The 18,398-nt window shown below is 32.3% G+C and overlaps 2 protein-coding genes across 8 annotated transcripts in view; one reads left to right on the top strand and one right to left on the bottom strand.

Annotated features, from left to right (window-relative positions):
• The window catches only part of LOC131843768 (ribosome biogenesis protein WDR12 homolog), a 258,938-nt gene that overhangs the window by 224,954 nt on the left and 15,586 nt on the right, over window positions 1-18,398 (bottom strand). The gene's annotated exons all lie outside the window — the stretch shown is intronic.
• Window positions 1-18,398, top strand: part of LOC131843764 (protein alan shepard) — a 146,074-nt gene that overhangs the window by 121,376 nt on the left and 6,300 nt on the right. For all 7 annotated transcript variants that reach the window (XM_059192504.1, XM_059192505.1, XM_059192501.1 and 4 more), the window contains 3 exons: window positions 2,664-2,894; window positions 16,801-17,063; window positions 17,774-17,832. In XM_059192504.1, the coding sequence (XP_059048487.1) occupies window positions 2,664-2,894; window positions 16,801-17,063; window positions 17,774-17,832 (553 nt within the window). The remainder of the gene's footprint in view (window positions 1-2,663; window positions 2,895-16,800; window positions 17,064-17,773; window positions 17,833-18,398) is intronic.

Genomic DNA, 18,398 nt, shown 5'->3' with positions numbered 1-18,398 from the left:
TTGATATAACTACAATTGAGTGTTACTTAGCCCCGAACGAGAACTTAAACAGTTGTATAATTAAAAAAATATGAATATTATTTTCTTTATAAATTCCCTTTTGTCACTATATTTAAATCTTTTAAAATTTGTATTTAGCTTCTAATGTGAGAGGTTAATGTTTAACTGTTTTTCGGCACACAATTGCAAATTTCAAATAGTTATCAATTAACGTATTTTTTCTTAGAATGGCAACTATTGCCTATATGTACGTATGTATTATTTATTATATGACATACGATAGAATCTATTGACATAAAATTATATGGCCTCTACTCAAACGAGGTGTGTACAAATAGCGGTTCTCAAATTCCTCCAAGCTTGTTAAAATATTGAAGACATAATAACCAGTTATCAGTGGTCTGTAAACACCATAGCATATAACCAAAAACCAACTTCATTAGGAATACATTTTGTCCTTAATTCCATACCTACCCAAAGTCCCACGCACACTAAGCGGATTGTCAGCTTATCGCCTTACAGCCATACTCACCTATTTTTTACAATAATGGCAAAAAAATAGTTAAGAAAAGTATAGAATGTTACTTTCGGAGAAAAAACGACAACAAAGCCGTGATCCCTGAGGCTTTCCTGGGCGGTTTTTCGAATTCCGTGACTCAAATAATTAAGTCCAAAGATGGGGTCGCCGGGTGAAATTATACATTGTTATTACCACTATAAATCTCATTTTCGGTGAACGCCCGTACAGAATAACAAATATATTATACTGCAACCTGGACGTAACAATATAATGTTATTAAATTTTATACTCAAACGTACCTTGCTCGTTAGGTCCGTTCTATAATGCAACACCTAGAACATTATTTCTTATATTTTTTTTTTCTAAGAATACTACAAAATACTGTTAGTAAATGTTAGCCTTATACCAAATACCTTTCTATAAATGAATGCCGCAGTATACAAATGTGTATGTTTTGCCTAGAGGGGGCATTTTTAATGACCAGTACATTGTCGTCATGAAAGATTGCCCAATTAAAATTATACAAATGATACGCCGCTATATACTAATCTATCACGCCATTTCTTATTACTATTTATTTCTAGTTTTTAGCTAAAAGTAACGGCTCTCTTAAGTAAAATAACAATAAATTAGTAGTCAGGAATCATATTACATTATACATATTAAATATATTGCATTAGCCCTGTTTACATGGCTTTTTTTAATTACAACAAAGTTAGACAATTAAAAATACAAATAGATATAGGTACATGTTACCCTACATCTATCATGAATACATACATATATCTACGTACCAACTAAATAGTATAGTAGAGACGTGTATTTGCGAAAGTCTACAGATTCGCTTCGTCACGGCTCTCGGCACATAAGTACTAGATGCCAATCTCCTGCAGTCATATATCTACGTCAGTATTGTCGTGATGAAACAAGGCAACTTACAGATCGCGAAAGTTTACTGCGTTCTCGTAACTTCAGCACACAATACATAATAGTACAACCTAGTGTTAGTCTATCTGTACAAATTGAACTAAAATGTTTATGATTTGGTTTTCGCTAATAGCAAATGGGTTTTGTCTTAGGACTCATTTGAATAATGTATTGATTTACAGCACTCGTATATTATATAGAGCGTTTTTGAATAGAATTATATTATACATAGTATTGAGATTTTATTTATTAGCACACAAAACAGATTACCATCTGTACAGTCTTTTGTTTAGAAGCGTGTAATTATTACAACACTGGATTGTAATCCCACACTATATATATTGCATTATATAGATGCATGCAATATACAGCCAGATAATAAAAAGTTGAGTAAATTTCATTACCTAAAAGGTATAAGGGAGATAAGGGACATATCTAAATGAGAGATTCCTAGTTCCTTTTCTAATCTTCAATTTTCTATAAGTGAACTTACTCTAAGCTCTTTATGAAAATTTTCTAAATTTATTTCTGGTTTGCTGCATTACTATATTTTCTAAAATTTAACAGCTCATTACCGTGTTCTACATTGTATGTAGACATTGAATATTAGTGGGAAGTGAATGCGTCCCTGGAATCTTTAAAATTCACGCAACTACACCGATTGCTTGAGTACGGAACGTTTTATGCACCATCGTACTATTAACGTCATATATGTATAGGTAGGTATACATAAACTTTACGTGTCAGTGATGTGGTCAAATGTACAGGTACATCTCAAAAGTTTACTGTACCATACAGTAAACTTTTGAGATGTAATTTTTCTACTTTACCTAGGATCGACTTCTGCGTAGTAAACCAAATTATAACTTTGAATCTGTTAGTTTGATCGTCATACCGCAAATTTTTAAGCAATATATTCTCTACTGCTTACACTGAAATGGTGCATGCATGTTTTGTTTAGACTTTATTGCATGTTTAGCTAAGTGACGTCATTCAAAATCAATACGGCGAGCTCTAATACGCGGATAAGTTATTTTTTTATGCTCTTCTTAATGAAAGAGTTTGTTTTGAGTTATATATATATTTCTCAAAAAAATATGAAACAACAATTAAACATACATAAATGACGTCACTCTCAATTCACGTTGGTGGTCTTAAAAACTTGTTGTTTGGTAAAAAAATATTTTTACTATTAATTTGTATGTATTTGTTATAGAGCACCGGCGGTTGTCGTTCAGCGAGCGGAGCGGGTGCGGGCGCGGTGACGGTCGCGAGCGCGAGCGCAGGCGCGGGCGCGGGCGCGTGCGCAGCGCGCATGGCGAGCGCAGGCGCGCAGTACCGCGGCGGTGCGCAGCAGTGGCCAGCGGCGTATACGCCGCAGCCCTGCCGCTACCCGCCGCCGCCTCAACCCTACGCTGCGACACCCAGCCCTTACACGCCGCACCAAGTAAATACATGATTAATAATAATAATAAACTTTATTAGCCAATAAAACACTTTTACATTTAATACACATTACGGCGAACCCCACACTAGACATGCAAGTCTGTATCGTGTGGATACAGGTTCAGAGGAGACAGGAGGATTACAGATTTAGAAAATAATTTGATATCAATAATCGCAATATGCATGTTGTGATTTATGATATCTTTAAATGAATAAATATCAATTGTTAAACTGAAATTGCCTATTATATATTTTTGTATCCTCATAATTTTTCACTAATATAGAGGAAGGACCTCAGAAATAATATAGAAACTTTGACGCGTTAGTGTGATCGTGGTATTAAAAACAATCTCCTTATTCTGTAATATTAATTTTTCTCCGTTAGCCCAACTTCATTAACCTCTAGGAAAATGAATTAAATCATATCTATCAGACATTCAATATTCTTTATAAAATTGCGGTACATCCAGATCCTAAACGGTTTACTCCTGTTCCAATGAAAAAATGAACTCGTATTCTAATCTCAACGTCAATAACTCCAACAAATATTGAAAATGTAGAATAAGTTAAAATCATCTTCATTTGTGAATAACAATATTATAATATTATTAAACTGAAATTACCTATTAATAATTTTTGTCATAGAAACAAAAATAATTAATAATAGTTTTGAAACATTTAAAACTTTAATAAACAGTGTGTATTGTAACTTCTTAATAAGACTATTTATTTGGTTTTAGACCCAATAATTGAATATTAGTATTCAAATATTCTTATTCAATATAACAAGATTTTCAATACAACAATTAAAAACTAAATCATACAATTTCAATTCACGTCGGTACTATTCAGAGTATACTTTATTAATAGAAAGTAACAATTAGAGTGATAATGAGCTATAATAAATGAAATAAAATATGCACATATTCTGAATTAAACTGTGATTGCGTTGGTCATCTGCATCCCCTAATGAGATCACTTTATAGCTATTTTACGAGCGATGGTGGCATTTCAATTTATAAAAACGTATAATGGTCTTGGTGGATGTTGTAGCAACCTATTTTTCGTGGTGTATATTCTAGAACATTACTTGATTCTAGTATTATGTATTGTAGAAATTTATTTATTAAACTCACGTATCACGGACTTAAACTACATGAACTGTCATGTAATCACATACAATCCGATATTTTATATCTAAGACATATATAAGATCAAGAAGATCGATAACTACAATAGTTAAGATTCCGTGACTGATGTTAGTAAATTGCAAAATTCTGTTCTACAGACATCTTACTACTACAATCACCACACAAAAAGAAATACAATTTACTTCTAAGTATTATATTATTTGTAACGAAAGCGGGAGTTATTACTAAAAAAAGAAAACAAAAAAGTTATGGCGAATACTAGTATCTATAATATAATATATTAAATATAGCATACTCGTAACTATGATATTCTTTAAAAGAACGGAATCAAGTTGACAACTTTAGCAGTAGTTATAAAATAAGAAACAATACAACTGAAACGGGTAAATCTTAAAAGGAACAATTTGTTTTGTGCTACATCAGTATTTAATATTACTTACTGCGATCATTCGAGGCTGAGGTGACCACAAAATAGTATATAAAATATAATACTTAACAGTATACTTAAACACAAATGATACAAAATTAGGTTTTAAACATAGGATGCACAATTCTAGTGGAGCAGCAACAGTCTTGCTCAGTTCCACTAGATAATTAACCGCAAAGTCAGCTCGTTGACACTACTCCATCAATTTTCCTACTGTACCCGACGACGCGACGTTGTTCGTTATGCATTACACACAAACAATATTATGTGATTAATGCTTCCTCCCAGCACTTATACAGTGGAACTAGATCGTGATTTGCATAAAATTATATGGACTGAAATACAAGTTTCGGAAACGTTGCACAGAATTATGATGTATCAAACAATACAATATAATGTATCAGGAAGTGATACTTATTAAAGCTATACTGGTAACATTATTGTATTAGACCACCGATGTCATATAGTAATAGTAATATATATTGAATATTGTGACAATAATGGAGAATCTCTTGAGCTGAAACAGTTAACTTTCGGTCGTCTACTATAAATATTAGTAGGTACTGTGTATTTTCTCTTATCTGTGATATTCTTCAAAAATTAATTGCAAAGCATACTTTGTTTCACAAAGTATGCTTTGCAATTTATTTTTGAACGTATAAATTCTAGAAAATGTTTTGTTTTTATACTTTGGATTATCCGTACAGCTTTATTCATTATTCTTTAACATCAAGCGGTGTATTGTATTGTTGCCGGATTATCAGACTTTCTAGAATTCAGTTTCGCTCAGTTTACGAGGCACCAACGAACACAAACCAGATGTCGCACAAAGATCGTGTTCGCGCTGCATCTACGAGTTACAACCTCACCCTCCTTCCACAAGAATCTTCTAAAAGGAATTTCTCGCGCCCTTATCGCTTTTTGAAATAAAATGTAGCTCCTTGCGTCGTACGTGTTTTATTACAGCGCGTCTCCTTCAGGATTTATCTCATGGCCGCGCCGATGCTGAACACTTTTTTAGATCGAGCAACGTTTGAAAAGAATTCCGCTTATGTGATTGCGCTCGTGTATTTTCCCCTTTCGCATTAAGTTTTATGCAAACACCGTACGTAGGTACATATGAATAAGTTGTTCCAGGGGTACTTTAAATATGTATTGATTCAGGCAGTCTCGAAGACGTTGAACCTCGTAATAAAGGAGACGCTTCTAATTAAAGTATCCAGTAATAAATCAAATTAATATATTTTTAATAATTATATAGTGTAATATACACTATATAATTATTAAAAATATATTAAGTTCCGAATAATATATAACATCCATTGATTGATCTTCAAACGAACTTACCAAATCAATCCTGAACCGAATTAGAAATCTTATTTTTTGACATTTAGGAACTTTTATAGAATTGATTAAAATTTAATCAGTTTCATTTATGAATAATATATATATTATTTCTCTACTAATTATCCCATCTGCATAAAATTTAAAGCTACTTTATAGTTTATAATATTACTTCAGGTACAGTGATCGTACTTAACAAAATAACTTTCATACTCCCCTGTTACTTAATCCATAAAATTCATTTCCTTAAGATGATTCTTAACAAAACATAACAATACTATCTTGTTGAAGGGTTCTAACTATCAATTATAAATGTTTATTTTCATAAGTTTTTATGCCGGGCGAGCTTCTTAGTACCAACGCACGCGTTACGATCTGCTCTAAATAAACATTGCTTATTAGTTCATCATATGTATCTCTTTCAATATGTAAGTAAATTCTCAAAATGCAATCAGGAAGAAACATAAAACAAAAATTTATTTTCAATAATTCTATTAAACTACACATTATACAAAACACATATACAAAACAACAATGCAACAGTATCTAAGGACTTCATAAAATAAAAATTCAAAAAGTACTCCATAAAGTTATTTACAAAAAAATATCGTAATGAATGCGTTTTTTTATACTTCAAACAACATTGTTGTTTAAGTTTGTTTCACTTTTTCCTCGGATGATTGGGTATCCCAGCTCCAGTTAGTAGCGGTAACATATATCTATGACCGGCTGATTAATGACCGAAATATGTCAGCTGTCAGGGCTGTCACAACTCCGCACCTTGTTAGATTCATCGCGCCCTCTCCCGGACGTGGCAGCCCTAAATAGAGGTTACTTTTTGTTAAGGGACCAAACGTTTTTTATCGCCACGAACGACACATAAGTGGCCGGCTCTAATTCACTAGCGCATTACGTCCGGACACGTCTAATCCTTTCACTGAAAAACCGTAATATAGTGGTATTAAAGAAGTTCAATAAAAATCTCGATTTTAACAAATAAGTTGATCCGTAATGTTTTATCCATTAAAATAGTCTAATGTGTAATATACTTATTTAACCTTATCTACACCCCCATAACCCTCCTCTAAGGTCATTTTCACACGCACGCTATACACTCAAAGATTATGCTGATATATTTAAATGTATGCGTTACGAGGAAAATTTTTGTAAATGAAATTACCACATTTATTTTGGGAGCTTTCGCTTCGGTCATATTATTTATGTTTAGGAGATCCTTTTTCAATGTCAAGTGGAGTAATGCGGGTTCCCTGGTCCCTTATTTACCGTGGAATTGATTTCGTTTGTATTCGTGGCTGACCGTTTAGAGACTATTATAAAATTATTCTCAACGTAGGCCGATGGTTCCGATCACCTCATACGCGCTTGTTGGTTTAGTGAGCATAATAGTTTATTTTTGTAGAATCAGGCAAGGCACGTCCCACATGTGCGACCCTCGTATAACTCGGGGTGAAAGTATAAATAAACAAGGCTTGCTGATATCTGTCATCCAAAGAATTAGATTTATTTCAGCTCTGGCGGAAGGTGAAGGACCCTAGCCCCTCGTGAGCCGCATCCGAGGCAACGTGCCTCGTCTAATCTATTGTGACGATATATCACGTTGTCTTTGCTTATAAAAATATTATATAAAGGTATATGTGAATAATTATAACGCTTTAACCCTCTTTATTGTATAACACATACCTACATTTTCTTAAACGGGCACCGTATGCGATATAACACAATTTTGTCCCTAAAACTTGTTCAATATTGTGAACTGTCGGGTCGGGTCAGATCTGGCAGAAAAAGGAGCTTTTTTTGTAACATGGGCGGGTATTTTTTTGTTGAATTATGTTAATGTTGGAGAGACGCGGAGGGAGCTACCGATATTTAAATTCGCCCGAGCACTGCTGAACGATTTTTTTCGATACCGCTTGACCCTGCCTTTTTTAAGGCAGTGAAAATCAAGGATGACACATTTTTTATGCAATGTTTATATATATATATATATATTCTATGTAAAATATTTGTAAAAAATATTTTATGTTTTGAGCTAACCGCTGAATTCAATAAATAGTAAAAAAAAATTAAATATAAAATAGCTGACATTTTATATTAAAATTTATTAAAAATAAATACCAGATAAAGCACATCAAATAAAAAACGTTTGCATCATCGAGATGAACATGATTTGACTTCATATTTGTGATTAAAGAATTTTATAAATCTTTCACGATAAATAACAAGCAAGACTTTATTAAACTGATACAAGGAATGAAAATAAATATGCTGTTTTTATTAAAACAATATTAGATATTAGTGTAGATTAATCTGAAATTCTGAATTGATTTTGTACCAAATTAATATGAGCTCCCCGTATAATTGTAGCTTTTACAGTAACAATTAGCAATCAGTGTGAATAATAGAAAACTGAATGCGATGGGTAATTAATTTTGCCCGTCCATCTGGAGCCATTCCTACTCACAAATTCTCGTTCCAATTATCTCGTATCAATCAAATTAATTCTCCCGCACTGTTGCTATCTTTCAAGGCTCTATATAGCATCCAATAATATTACAATTTCACCAAAATATACTACAATATATATATTATTTTTAAATTTAAATAAACAGGCATAACTGAAACTGGTAACCGTTGCTTATGAATATGTACAACCACATTGTTTGGGATAAGTAAATATACTTCTACTCGTATATTTCAAAAAAAAAATAAAATAAACTATAATTAATATATACAAACAGATCGCCGATCTCTAACGATTAATAATCTAGTGATAAACATATATATAAACCTACTCGTATCCTGTGGTCAACAATACACAATTTCGATATTTTATGTGAATTTATAATTCTATTAAACACACGGAATTTAGGTCTTCTCTATAAACAAAATAATTTGATAAAAAAAAGAATATAAGGATTTGACTTTAATATAAATAAGAAGAAAGGGGGCGTTGAGTGCCCAACCTACAGTATCAGGCAATATAAATATTTGTAGATATGTTTAGGAACAATTCTCCAGATAATCAAGAAAATTAAAGAAATAATAACAATCTAGAAGACTAAATAGGTACATGCAACCAGAACTCTTAATTTGATAATTATCAATTGGAATTTGGAACTGATAAAGCAATAGATAGAGTTGGATACAATGCTGTTTTACTACACTTAAAATAAACACGAAATAAATTTAGTCGATTCTCTGATTGAATTGGCGATAAAACAAATGGAGTGCTCAATTTAAATAGATTGGATGGGATTTATGTTTCATTTCGTGAGCCCGTCACTGTGTCTGTTGGATTCGACCGTGTAGATCCATTGCATACGTAACGTATGTACATACGGATGCATAATGAAACCGGAATTGCATCGTTTATTCAACTAATTATTACATTGAGGTAGGCAGTTTACACCAATTTCAGTTTTAATTAACAACTGTAACGTATGGGATGAGTTGGAGCGTGTTGGATGCACTGGCATCGTAATTTGTTGTTCGTGTAAGCGTGCTTGCCGACCATGTGACGTCCCTCGTGGCACGCACGCGCTCCGCTATTGAGCCGCGCCGGCCGCTACAAGACCAACTGTTGAGTGCTGTCTCCCACCCCCAAACCATGCTTTCTTTAGAGGCCTCCCTCCTCGAACCTCCTACACGCGTGACGTCATCGCAACCGTCATACAACATCAATGTGTGCGTCCATATCAAATGTCGTATCATTCGAATGTTGATAAACTGAAAATTGCTTTGAAATTATCGTTCGCTCTCATCCATATTGGCAGTTGATTTTATAAGTACCTACGACACATGACACATTTGATTGAAATGTCAGTGCCATCAAAAGTTGGATCTTTATTTCATTTGAAGTTTTCGACATGTTAATTAATTCACGTACATTCATATGGGTTTGTTTGTACTTAATCAAAATTTAATAAATATACTCAAATTTAGAGCGTACATTAAATATATAGAACCGCATAAGCTTTATTTATAAAAAGTAGAGTGAGTTGGTTTCGGTAATCGAGGGTACACATCACTTTATTGTTTTTTGTTTTCCTTAATTTATTAAAAAGCCGGGAAACTGTTAACTAAATGTATAAGTTAAGTATGATAAGAATGACAAGTTATGAAATGAGTGGAGTAACTTGAAACAGTCACGCTCGCTATAAAGTTCAAACTTGTGGCGGCGTGGTGGGCCGGGTCGAAGTGTTCCCTTAAATATTGTTGAGTGCAATGATGGTTGGCTCATCCGTCATACTCGTGAACGGGTAGTGCTTGTGAGGACTGGTCTGTTTGGGTTGCAAACACTGATTAGACAATTTTTGCTTTTGCAAAAGCATATGCTGGAGGTCATTCTATTTTCCCATGTTTGAATTTAAAAATTAATCTAATACAGATTTATTTTTAAATTCAAACATTGTAAACATGTAGAATATTAATTTGAAAAGAATACGAGCTGAGTTTGTTATCAGTTCTTCTCTTCTCGAAATCATTCCGTACTGAAATTTGACACATCATAAGAGAATTGAGAGAATTTGACATATCAGAAAGAATAGACCTACATGAATAAAGATATTTTGAATTGAATTGAATTTATATTTTTTTAATGTCATCTAATAATTCATCTATGACCTTTCAATTGAAATTAATATTCTTTCAAAATCTTAAATATGTGATAAGATAAGCTACTAACTATACTTATTTGTAGTTATTTGGTTAATGAACGAAATTTACATTAGGTATCCACTAAATAGGATATACCTATTTTTACTTTGAGAAACGGTGTAGGTTAATAATAGTATAGCAATAATAAACCATATTACATAAATCAGGTTTACATTTCTGTGTACATAGTTCTGGCTTCTAAACTATCGCTAACTACTAAAGATGTCAGTTCATTCTCAACACATATGTATGTAACTCATAATGAATTGATGTAACAAATATTGCACTATTGCTAGAGAGATATTTATGAAAATTAAAGTTGAGAAATAACTAGTATTATTATATTTTTACCATAATATGCAGCTTATATATGTAATTATGTAGGTTTAAATTTATTCTGCCGTCTCCCTGACTCTTCTTACGTAATGTAAACGATAATAATAGCCCTCAACGTGTCTAAGAGCACTCGTCTGGTCTGTGCTTCCCGGTCTTCATATCTATAGATAAAACCTATATAGACCTGAGTTATAGCTCCTTTACCTTCCCTCGTTGACTCTAATAATAAATTTAACCCTATACTTACTCGAACTAATGTTTTCGGTACAAAAACACGTTACGCTTACCACATCATTACGTTTTCAGAACTAAATACACACAGACAATAAATACTGGATATCATCACATGATTTAATAGCGGAGTAGATACTTACTATAAAATATCACGAATCAAATTGACGATTAACATTACTTAGCGTTTGTTAAATGTTTTATTGATTTATCTAAATCGTTACAATAATATTCTTTTTGGAAATAAATTAAAAATCAATTAAACTTCAATTTTACTTTGAGTTCTCGAAAGTTTTTCAGAGTTTCGATTCGCGAAATAAGTGAAAAAACTTGTGAATTCGTACCCAGGGAAAGTTGAGGCTTATGTCAAAACTTCAGGCATGTTGGGGGAGAGATGATTACTCGTCAAGAAATGTCAAGTGTCTTCTAACGCCTCCCTTCTCGCCCCACCTTGACACCTGTCGAATCTGAGCCAGACTGATTGGGACCTCTAGCCGTTTTATACTTTTTAGAATAAAGACATCTACTTAAGAGAGGACGTAAGGAGAAATTAAATAAATATTAATAATAAGTTTAGGGAACACTCACGTCTACTATTTCTCTAAGTATTTTGTTGTAATTAAGTTATACAGATACTAGAAACATACATATATGTACCAATAAATAAAACTTCATACAAAGTGCGGTGTTACGTAATTAATTTAGTACGAAAATGTAGAAAAAAATATTTTCAGATTTCTATGTACTTTCTTTAGTATAGAATAGAATAGAAAATCATTTATTCAAATAAACTTACATTGAAGGACTTTTGAATAGTCATTACATTTTTTTTATAATCTACCGCTCGTTCGGAAAGCTGTCTCATCACAAGAAGAACGAGCAAGAAACTTGCGTGTTGCTCTTTTAAATAATTTTATTATTACATTTTTAAGTTTAAGTGTGTGAATACAAACCACCAATTAGCACTAATTCTATTAAATACTCAAAAAGAAAAAATATTGAATACATAACCAACTGGTTAAACAATTAGTAAGAGGAAATCAGTCATAGTGATTAGAGCAGACCCTACAAGCAGCACCCGTTCACGAGTATGACGGATGAGCCAGCCATCACTGCGCTCGACCATATTTTAGGGAGCCCAATGACCCGCCCACCACGCCGCCACAAGTCTGGACATTTTAGTGAGCATGACTACTCAAAACACTAGACCACGTCAAAGCTACTCACAATTGCCATCTGATAGTTATAGTATTCACATTTTACATAAGAATGCATGCGGCAATTAATACAAAAACCGCTACGCTTTCATATTTCTAAAATCAATCAATTAAATCAAGAAAGCAATGAGAAAATAAAATTATAACTTTGTATAAACTAATAAAACTAATAAACTAATTATTTACTTGTTGCTAATTATGATATGTTGTCATCTATGAATTCATCTATCCTGTAATAGGCTTTCTTACATAAAAATTGTTTAATATAAGATTTGAATTGCCTCTCTGTCAGATTTAATGCAGATTCTGGCAGTTTATTATAAAATCGTATGCAATTACCATAGAATGAATTACTGATTTTGTGCAGACGGCATTTAGGTAAAATAAGCTTATTTATATTGCGTAAGTTTCTACTTGTACAGTCTTTGAGTTTTTTAAAACTCTCTAAGTTCTTCCGTGTATACATAATATTTTCATAAATGTATTGTGAAGTAACGGTGAGGATATTTGAGTCTTTAAAGCACTGACGTAATGACTCTCTTGAACCCATACCATAAATAGAACGTATGGCTCTCTTTTGTAAAACAAATATAGTATTTATATCGGCTGCTTTACCCCACAGCAGTATGCCATAAGACATTATGCTATGGAAATAACTAAAATATACAAGTTTAGCCGTCGCCACGTCTGTTAATTGCCTAATTCTTCTAATTGCATATGCAGCAGAACTGAGTCTACTGGCCAATTTTGAAATATGGGGCCCCCATTGTAATTTCGAGTCCACTGTTATACCTAAAAAAACTGTATCATTAACAAAATTTACTATTTCGTCATTAAGCAATAACTGTGTATTTATTAGTCTTACATTAGGAAGTGTAAATTTTATACACTTTGTTTTGCTGGAATTTAATAATAGGTTATTACATGTAAACCAATTTAATATTGCAGACATAGCACAATTTACATCGTCTAATTGATTACTTTGACGTCCAATTTTAAACACTAACGAAGTATCATCCGCAAACAGCACTATATCTGCTATTTTCTCTACCATAAAGGGAAGGTCATTTATGTAGATTAAAAAGAGAAAGGGGCCTAAGATTGACCCTTGTGGAACGCCCATCTTAATATTAGCTCCCTTAGATTTTACAGCGTCAATATCTACAGTTTGGACCCTATCCTCTAAATAAGTTCTCATTAATTTTAGATCATTATCTCTTATACCATAATGTTCGAGCTTGTATAAAAGCGTTTTATGATCCACACAATCAAATGCCTTTGATAGGTCACAAAAAACTCCGAGTGCATCCTGTGACTTCTCCCAATATTCGAAAACTGACTTTCTTGTACTGATGCAGATTTATAGGTTACCTACCTATAAAACTGCATCACAATAAGAACTCTACCTAACTTTTAGTTTGATATGGCCTTTATTGCTAACACTGCGGATATATTTAAGTTACATAATTTTTTTTTATTGTCTTTATTGAATCATTCTATCTTACTAATATTTAGGTACTAATATTATTATCGAAAGTTGTGAGTATGGATGGATTGTCAATGCGTGTTTCTCTTTCACGCAAAAACTACTGAAAATTACACTAATATGAATAATTTACAGTAATATAACTCAAACATTAAAAGAGTATATAGGCTATAAAATCACTCGGGTGAAACTGCAGGCACAGCAAATTTTTAACTTAATAAAGATATCTATACAGATTTTATAAATACCTTTACAAACCTATCTGTCCGTTCTTACCTTTTCGCGACTAAACCACGTATATAAAAATAATATTTAACGTGAACATATTCTGTTATTATATTACGAGAAAGTTTTTATGTAGATGAAATCGCGGTTAACACCTAGTTGTTTAATTATGTCATTAATAAAATACCAAAATAGACCTATCTGTAAAAAATTAAGTAGTTTACATCATAATTAATTCTTACAGTATCTCATTGCAGAAAATAAATGAGTACAGTCAGCATGTCGTATCTATAAACACCACAGAAACTTTATAACATTTCATTGGTAAATCTATAAAAAGAGGTTTATTTATTGTACAGAAAAGAAACTTAGGATGGTTCACTCGTGCGGCGGGGGACACTGGCCTCTCTTAATTACCGGTCTAAATTCCAAGCAGATAATAACGTTAAATTGTGTAAATTGCACAGGTGGCCGTATAATATAAAGTCGTTGACAGCGACTTATTAAAACTGTGTAAGATTTAATAAGTTGTTGTAATAGACTAGTGTCGATTTAACAGCAACCATGTGAAATTCAATAGATATTGATTACCTCATGAACATTTAGTATGCTAAGTACCGTGTTTATCTATTACCAATACACTTGTAAAAATATGTCAATTATACACTTGCGAAATCTTGTATGCTATTCAGATAATTTGTATATACTTAGGTACCTATATCATGCGTCCAAAATCGTAGAAATATCTAGCCTTAATGTAGTATTCACTTATTATACAATACACTATTAACAGGTAGGTATGTTAAGTAATAATAATAATAATCATGTATAATAATAAGTATCAGTAGGGTTTACAATATTTGTTTTATATGTATTCATTTATGGCATTACTTGATATATATGTATATTCGAGATTTGTCTAACCTAGAAACTATTGTAGGTAGGTATATTCCTAATTAATTCAGTCAAATGCAACATTTCATATTCATCAATCATTTACCTTCATCCAGATTTATATACCAGGAATAACTGTAACTACAGTACACCTAGCCTACTAATAAATAACTTATTAAAAGTATCAAAATGTTTGATTGCTTGTAATGTTTTCTGTGAAGTTTTTGAAATATACATATTTTAATGTATCCACTAAGGGACTGTAGAGTTTAAGCTCTACTTACTTACTGTAATTAATAATCTTCCATACAAATAATTTTTAAACGTATACATGCACGTATAAATTATTTCTTAGAAAGCTTTTAAATTATTATATTAAAATTATGAGATGAGTTTTCCATAACATGAAACTTTAAAATAAATGAGAATTGTTTTTCTTAATGTATATGAAATAATGACAATAACATAAATTTAAACAGTACATTATGAAAGCTTACACATCAAGCATGCAGACATATCCGTTGATGACTCGTTTCGTCTACGATGAGCACAGTTTATGGGTTTAATATGTTAACTAAATGTAAATAACAACACATGTATACTGATATTGCACCCTCGTAATCACTTATAGCGTGAATAATTTTCAGTTGGGTAATATATCACGTTTCGTAATATATAAATTACGTCGGAAACACAAATTAAACGCATGGGGACCGATGCAAACAAAAACAGACGGAAAAAATAATAATTAGGGTAGATAACAATCAACGAAGTTTAACCAAGAAAAATTAAAGCTAAATCGTATTCAGTTACGTATAATTAAGGTACAACATATGTATACTATAATTATATATTTTCACTCCTAAAGGCCTTTAAATTTTTACTAAATATATTTTTCAATATTTACTTACAGATAAGTATAGATAGATTGTATTTATTGAGTTCATCAAGTCTAATAAAATAAGTTAAATGTTATACATTCTTAAAACTCCGAATACAATATTACGAGTAAATAAATCGTTTAAAAAATATGTTCACCAAATTATACAACATTCCATCGTAGAAATTAAAACTAATCCATAAAACGTAACGCTTTTCGATGTCTCGCTCGATAACTGCCGGCTTCACGACTCGTAAGCACATATGAGTCGATTAAGAGTGCGTGCTCTGAATCGCCATTTGCTCATTACTCTCCTCCGCCCTATTCATTACTCGCTGGCTAAATAACTAATGGACGACGCCTTAACACGTCTTACCGAAAGCAGTTAGTTTCAATGAAGTCGCATATGCCGCATCATTCTGAGCATGTCGTCGCAAACTTGAGCCTTCACGTCGTTGATATTACACTTGGTTAATAGTCGTTACACGGTTACGAATTACATGTACCCATCTACCTGTGTTTCCCATTAACTGAATTAACACATGAACCAAAATATGAGAACGAATAATGTTATTTAATTAATTAGTCATTGTATACCTATGTAATTTTTAATACTGTTTTTCTCTATAGTTTTTCTTAGTGTGCACCCCACTATAACCTCACAAACTAACTTTATAATATTAGTATAGATAAAAATTGATACAAAATGTAAAGATTACTTTTAATAAATAACCTAATTTTAGCCATATAATATATTATTTATGTTTTATTGTCACATCACATCGATTCTAGTTTAATTGGGTAAAAGCAAACAACATTGTCTAAATTAATATTTTTATAATGCTAATCTATCAAAAGAAAATATGAAATCTAATAATCTAATGAATAATCTAATCTAATGAATCAAAGACATATTTATTTATACATATGTTTACCTGTATTATTATGTTATCTTCTCCAATAAGTATACTATAGGAATTTTCATAAATGCAATGTCAAGTACTTGACGTATAGTGTAATTTAGGGTTTCTATTTGCAGTACGGTAGTACGACAATGGGGGGCGCAACAGGGGCGCGTGTTCCGACCGCGGCGTCACCAGCCAACACTGCGTCCTCGTCGTCCTCTAACACGGGCTCTGCTGGCGGCACCCGTTCTACGAGCCTCAGCACCGCACCCCCGCCCCCCGCCTCCTCGGCGTCTACCACCGGGGCTACTGGAGAACAACTTAGCCCCACCAACCTATACATACGTGGCCTTAACCAAAACACCACCGACAAGGACCTCGTTCAAATGTGCCAGATGTAAGTATTACATAAAATAAACACTTTTAAATATAGAATACTCCACGTTTTCGCCACCGTTCAATTCGTAGGGACAACTATACTATTCAACCAGAAAGTATTTAAGCTCTACCAATTTCAGTATATTGTAGAGCTTATTTAAATATTTTCTTGCCAATATTTGTTACGACTAATCTTATATATAAAATGTTCGTGTCACAGTTTTCGTTCCCTCCCATACTCCTCCGAAACGACTTGACCGATTCTCATGAAATTATGTGAGCGTATTGAGTAGGTCTGAGAATCGACCAACATCTATTTTTCATCCCCCTAAATGTTAGGGGTAGTCCACCCCTAAATTTTTTTATTTTACTTTTTAATAAAATTTTTAGTTTCTATTTTTTATGATACAACATACAAAAATACATACAATCCTAAATTTTCACCCTCCTATCATCAACCCTTTTTTTCTTATAGCGTTATTAATTTATATGGCAAAACAACGTTTGCCGGGACAGCTAGTAATATCTAGATATCTCCTTAGGAAGCAACAAGCAAATATTAATTCTAAGAGTGACTAATGTATTAATCTAATTTTCGTTGTTAACTACATCTACGTAAAAATTTTAGCGTTCTAAAAACACTACCCCCCTTAATTTTTTTATTACAAATTGTAACTGAATAATAATGAATCATGTGGAACTTATTTTTACAACTTCTTTCTTTTTCAGGTACGGCAACATTATTTCTACTAAAGCAATATTGGATAAAAATACGAATAAATGTAAAGGTAATCAATATTCAGTCACGCATACTTCTCTTACACTATCATAGCGATTTAAGCCTTTATATATACGTCATGTACTTCCAGTAAATAATCTGTGCATAGATATATTTCACGTATGTATGTAAATTATCTTATTACAATTTATATTCCTAGTCAAATAGACTATGCATCAGTAAGACTATTCATAACTGAATTATTTAATACAGTATTAATATTTTCTAGAATACCATATACCTTCATTAAACTAATCCATCTATGGTGAGACTTTTTTCCAATATATGCACGACATTAGATACATATTATTTGATTCATATTTATAATGTTTTTATAATTATTATTGACTATGATATATATGTTCATTTCACGTATGTACCCACGTGTTATTTTCAAGTAGATAATTATCATCTTCGCTATCTATAATTTTGCACCGAAGCACAGATGATTCTGAAATGTAATCGTTTATCAAAAGATGCACAGTATTCGTGTCTGTTTATCACAATATATAATCTTTTTGTACTTATCACATTACCATCACGCTACTTACGTGTAGAGATTCGTTGTCATTAGTT

Source organism: Achroia grisella, unplaced genomic scaffold (genome assembly GCF_030625045.1).
Source record: "Achroia grisella isolate CSIRO2021 unplaced genomic scaffold, CSIRO_AGI_Agris_v1 utg3297, whole genome shotgun sequence".
NCBI classification, from domain to species: domain Eukaryota; kingdom Metazoa; phylum Arthropoda; class Insecta; order Lepidoptera; family Pyralidae; genus Achroia; species Achroia grisella.
This window is presented reverse-complemented; position numbering and strand designations above follow the sequence as displayed.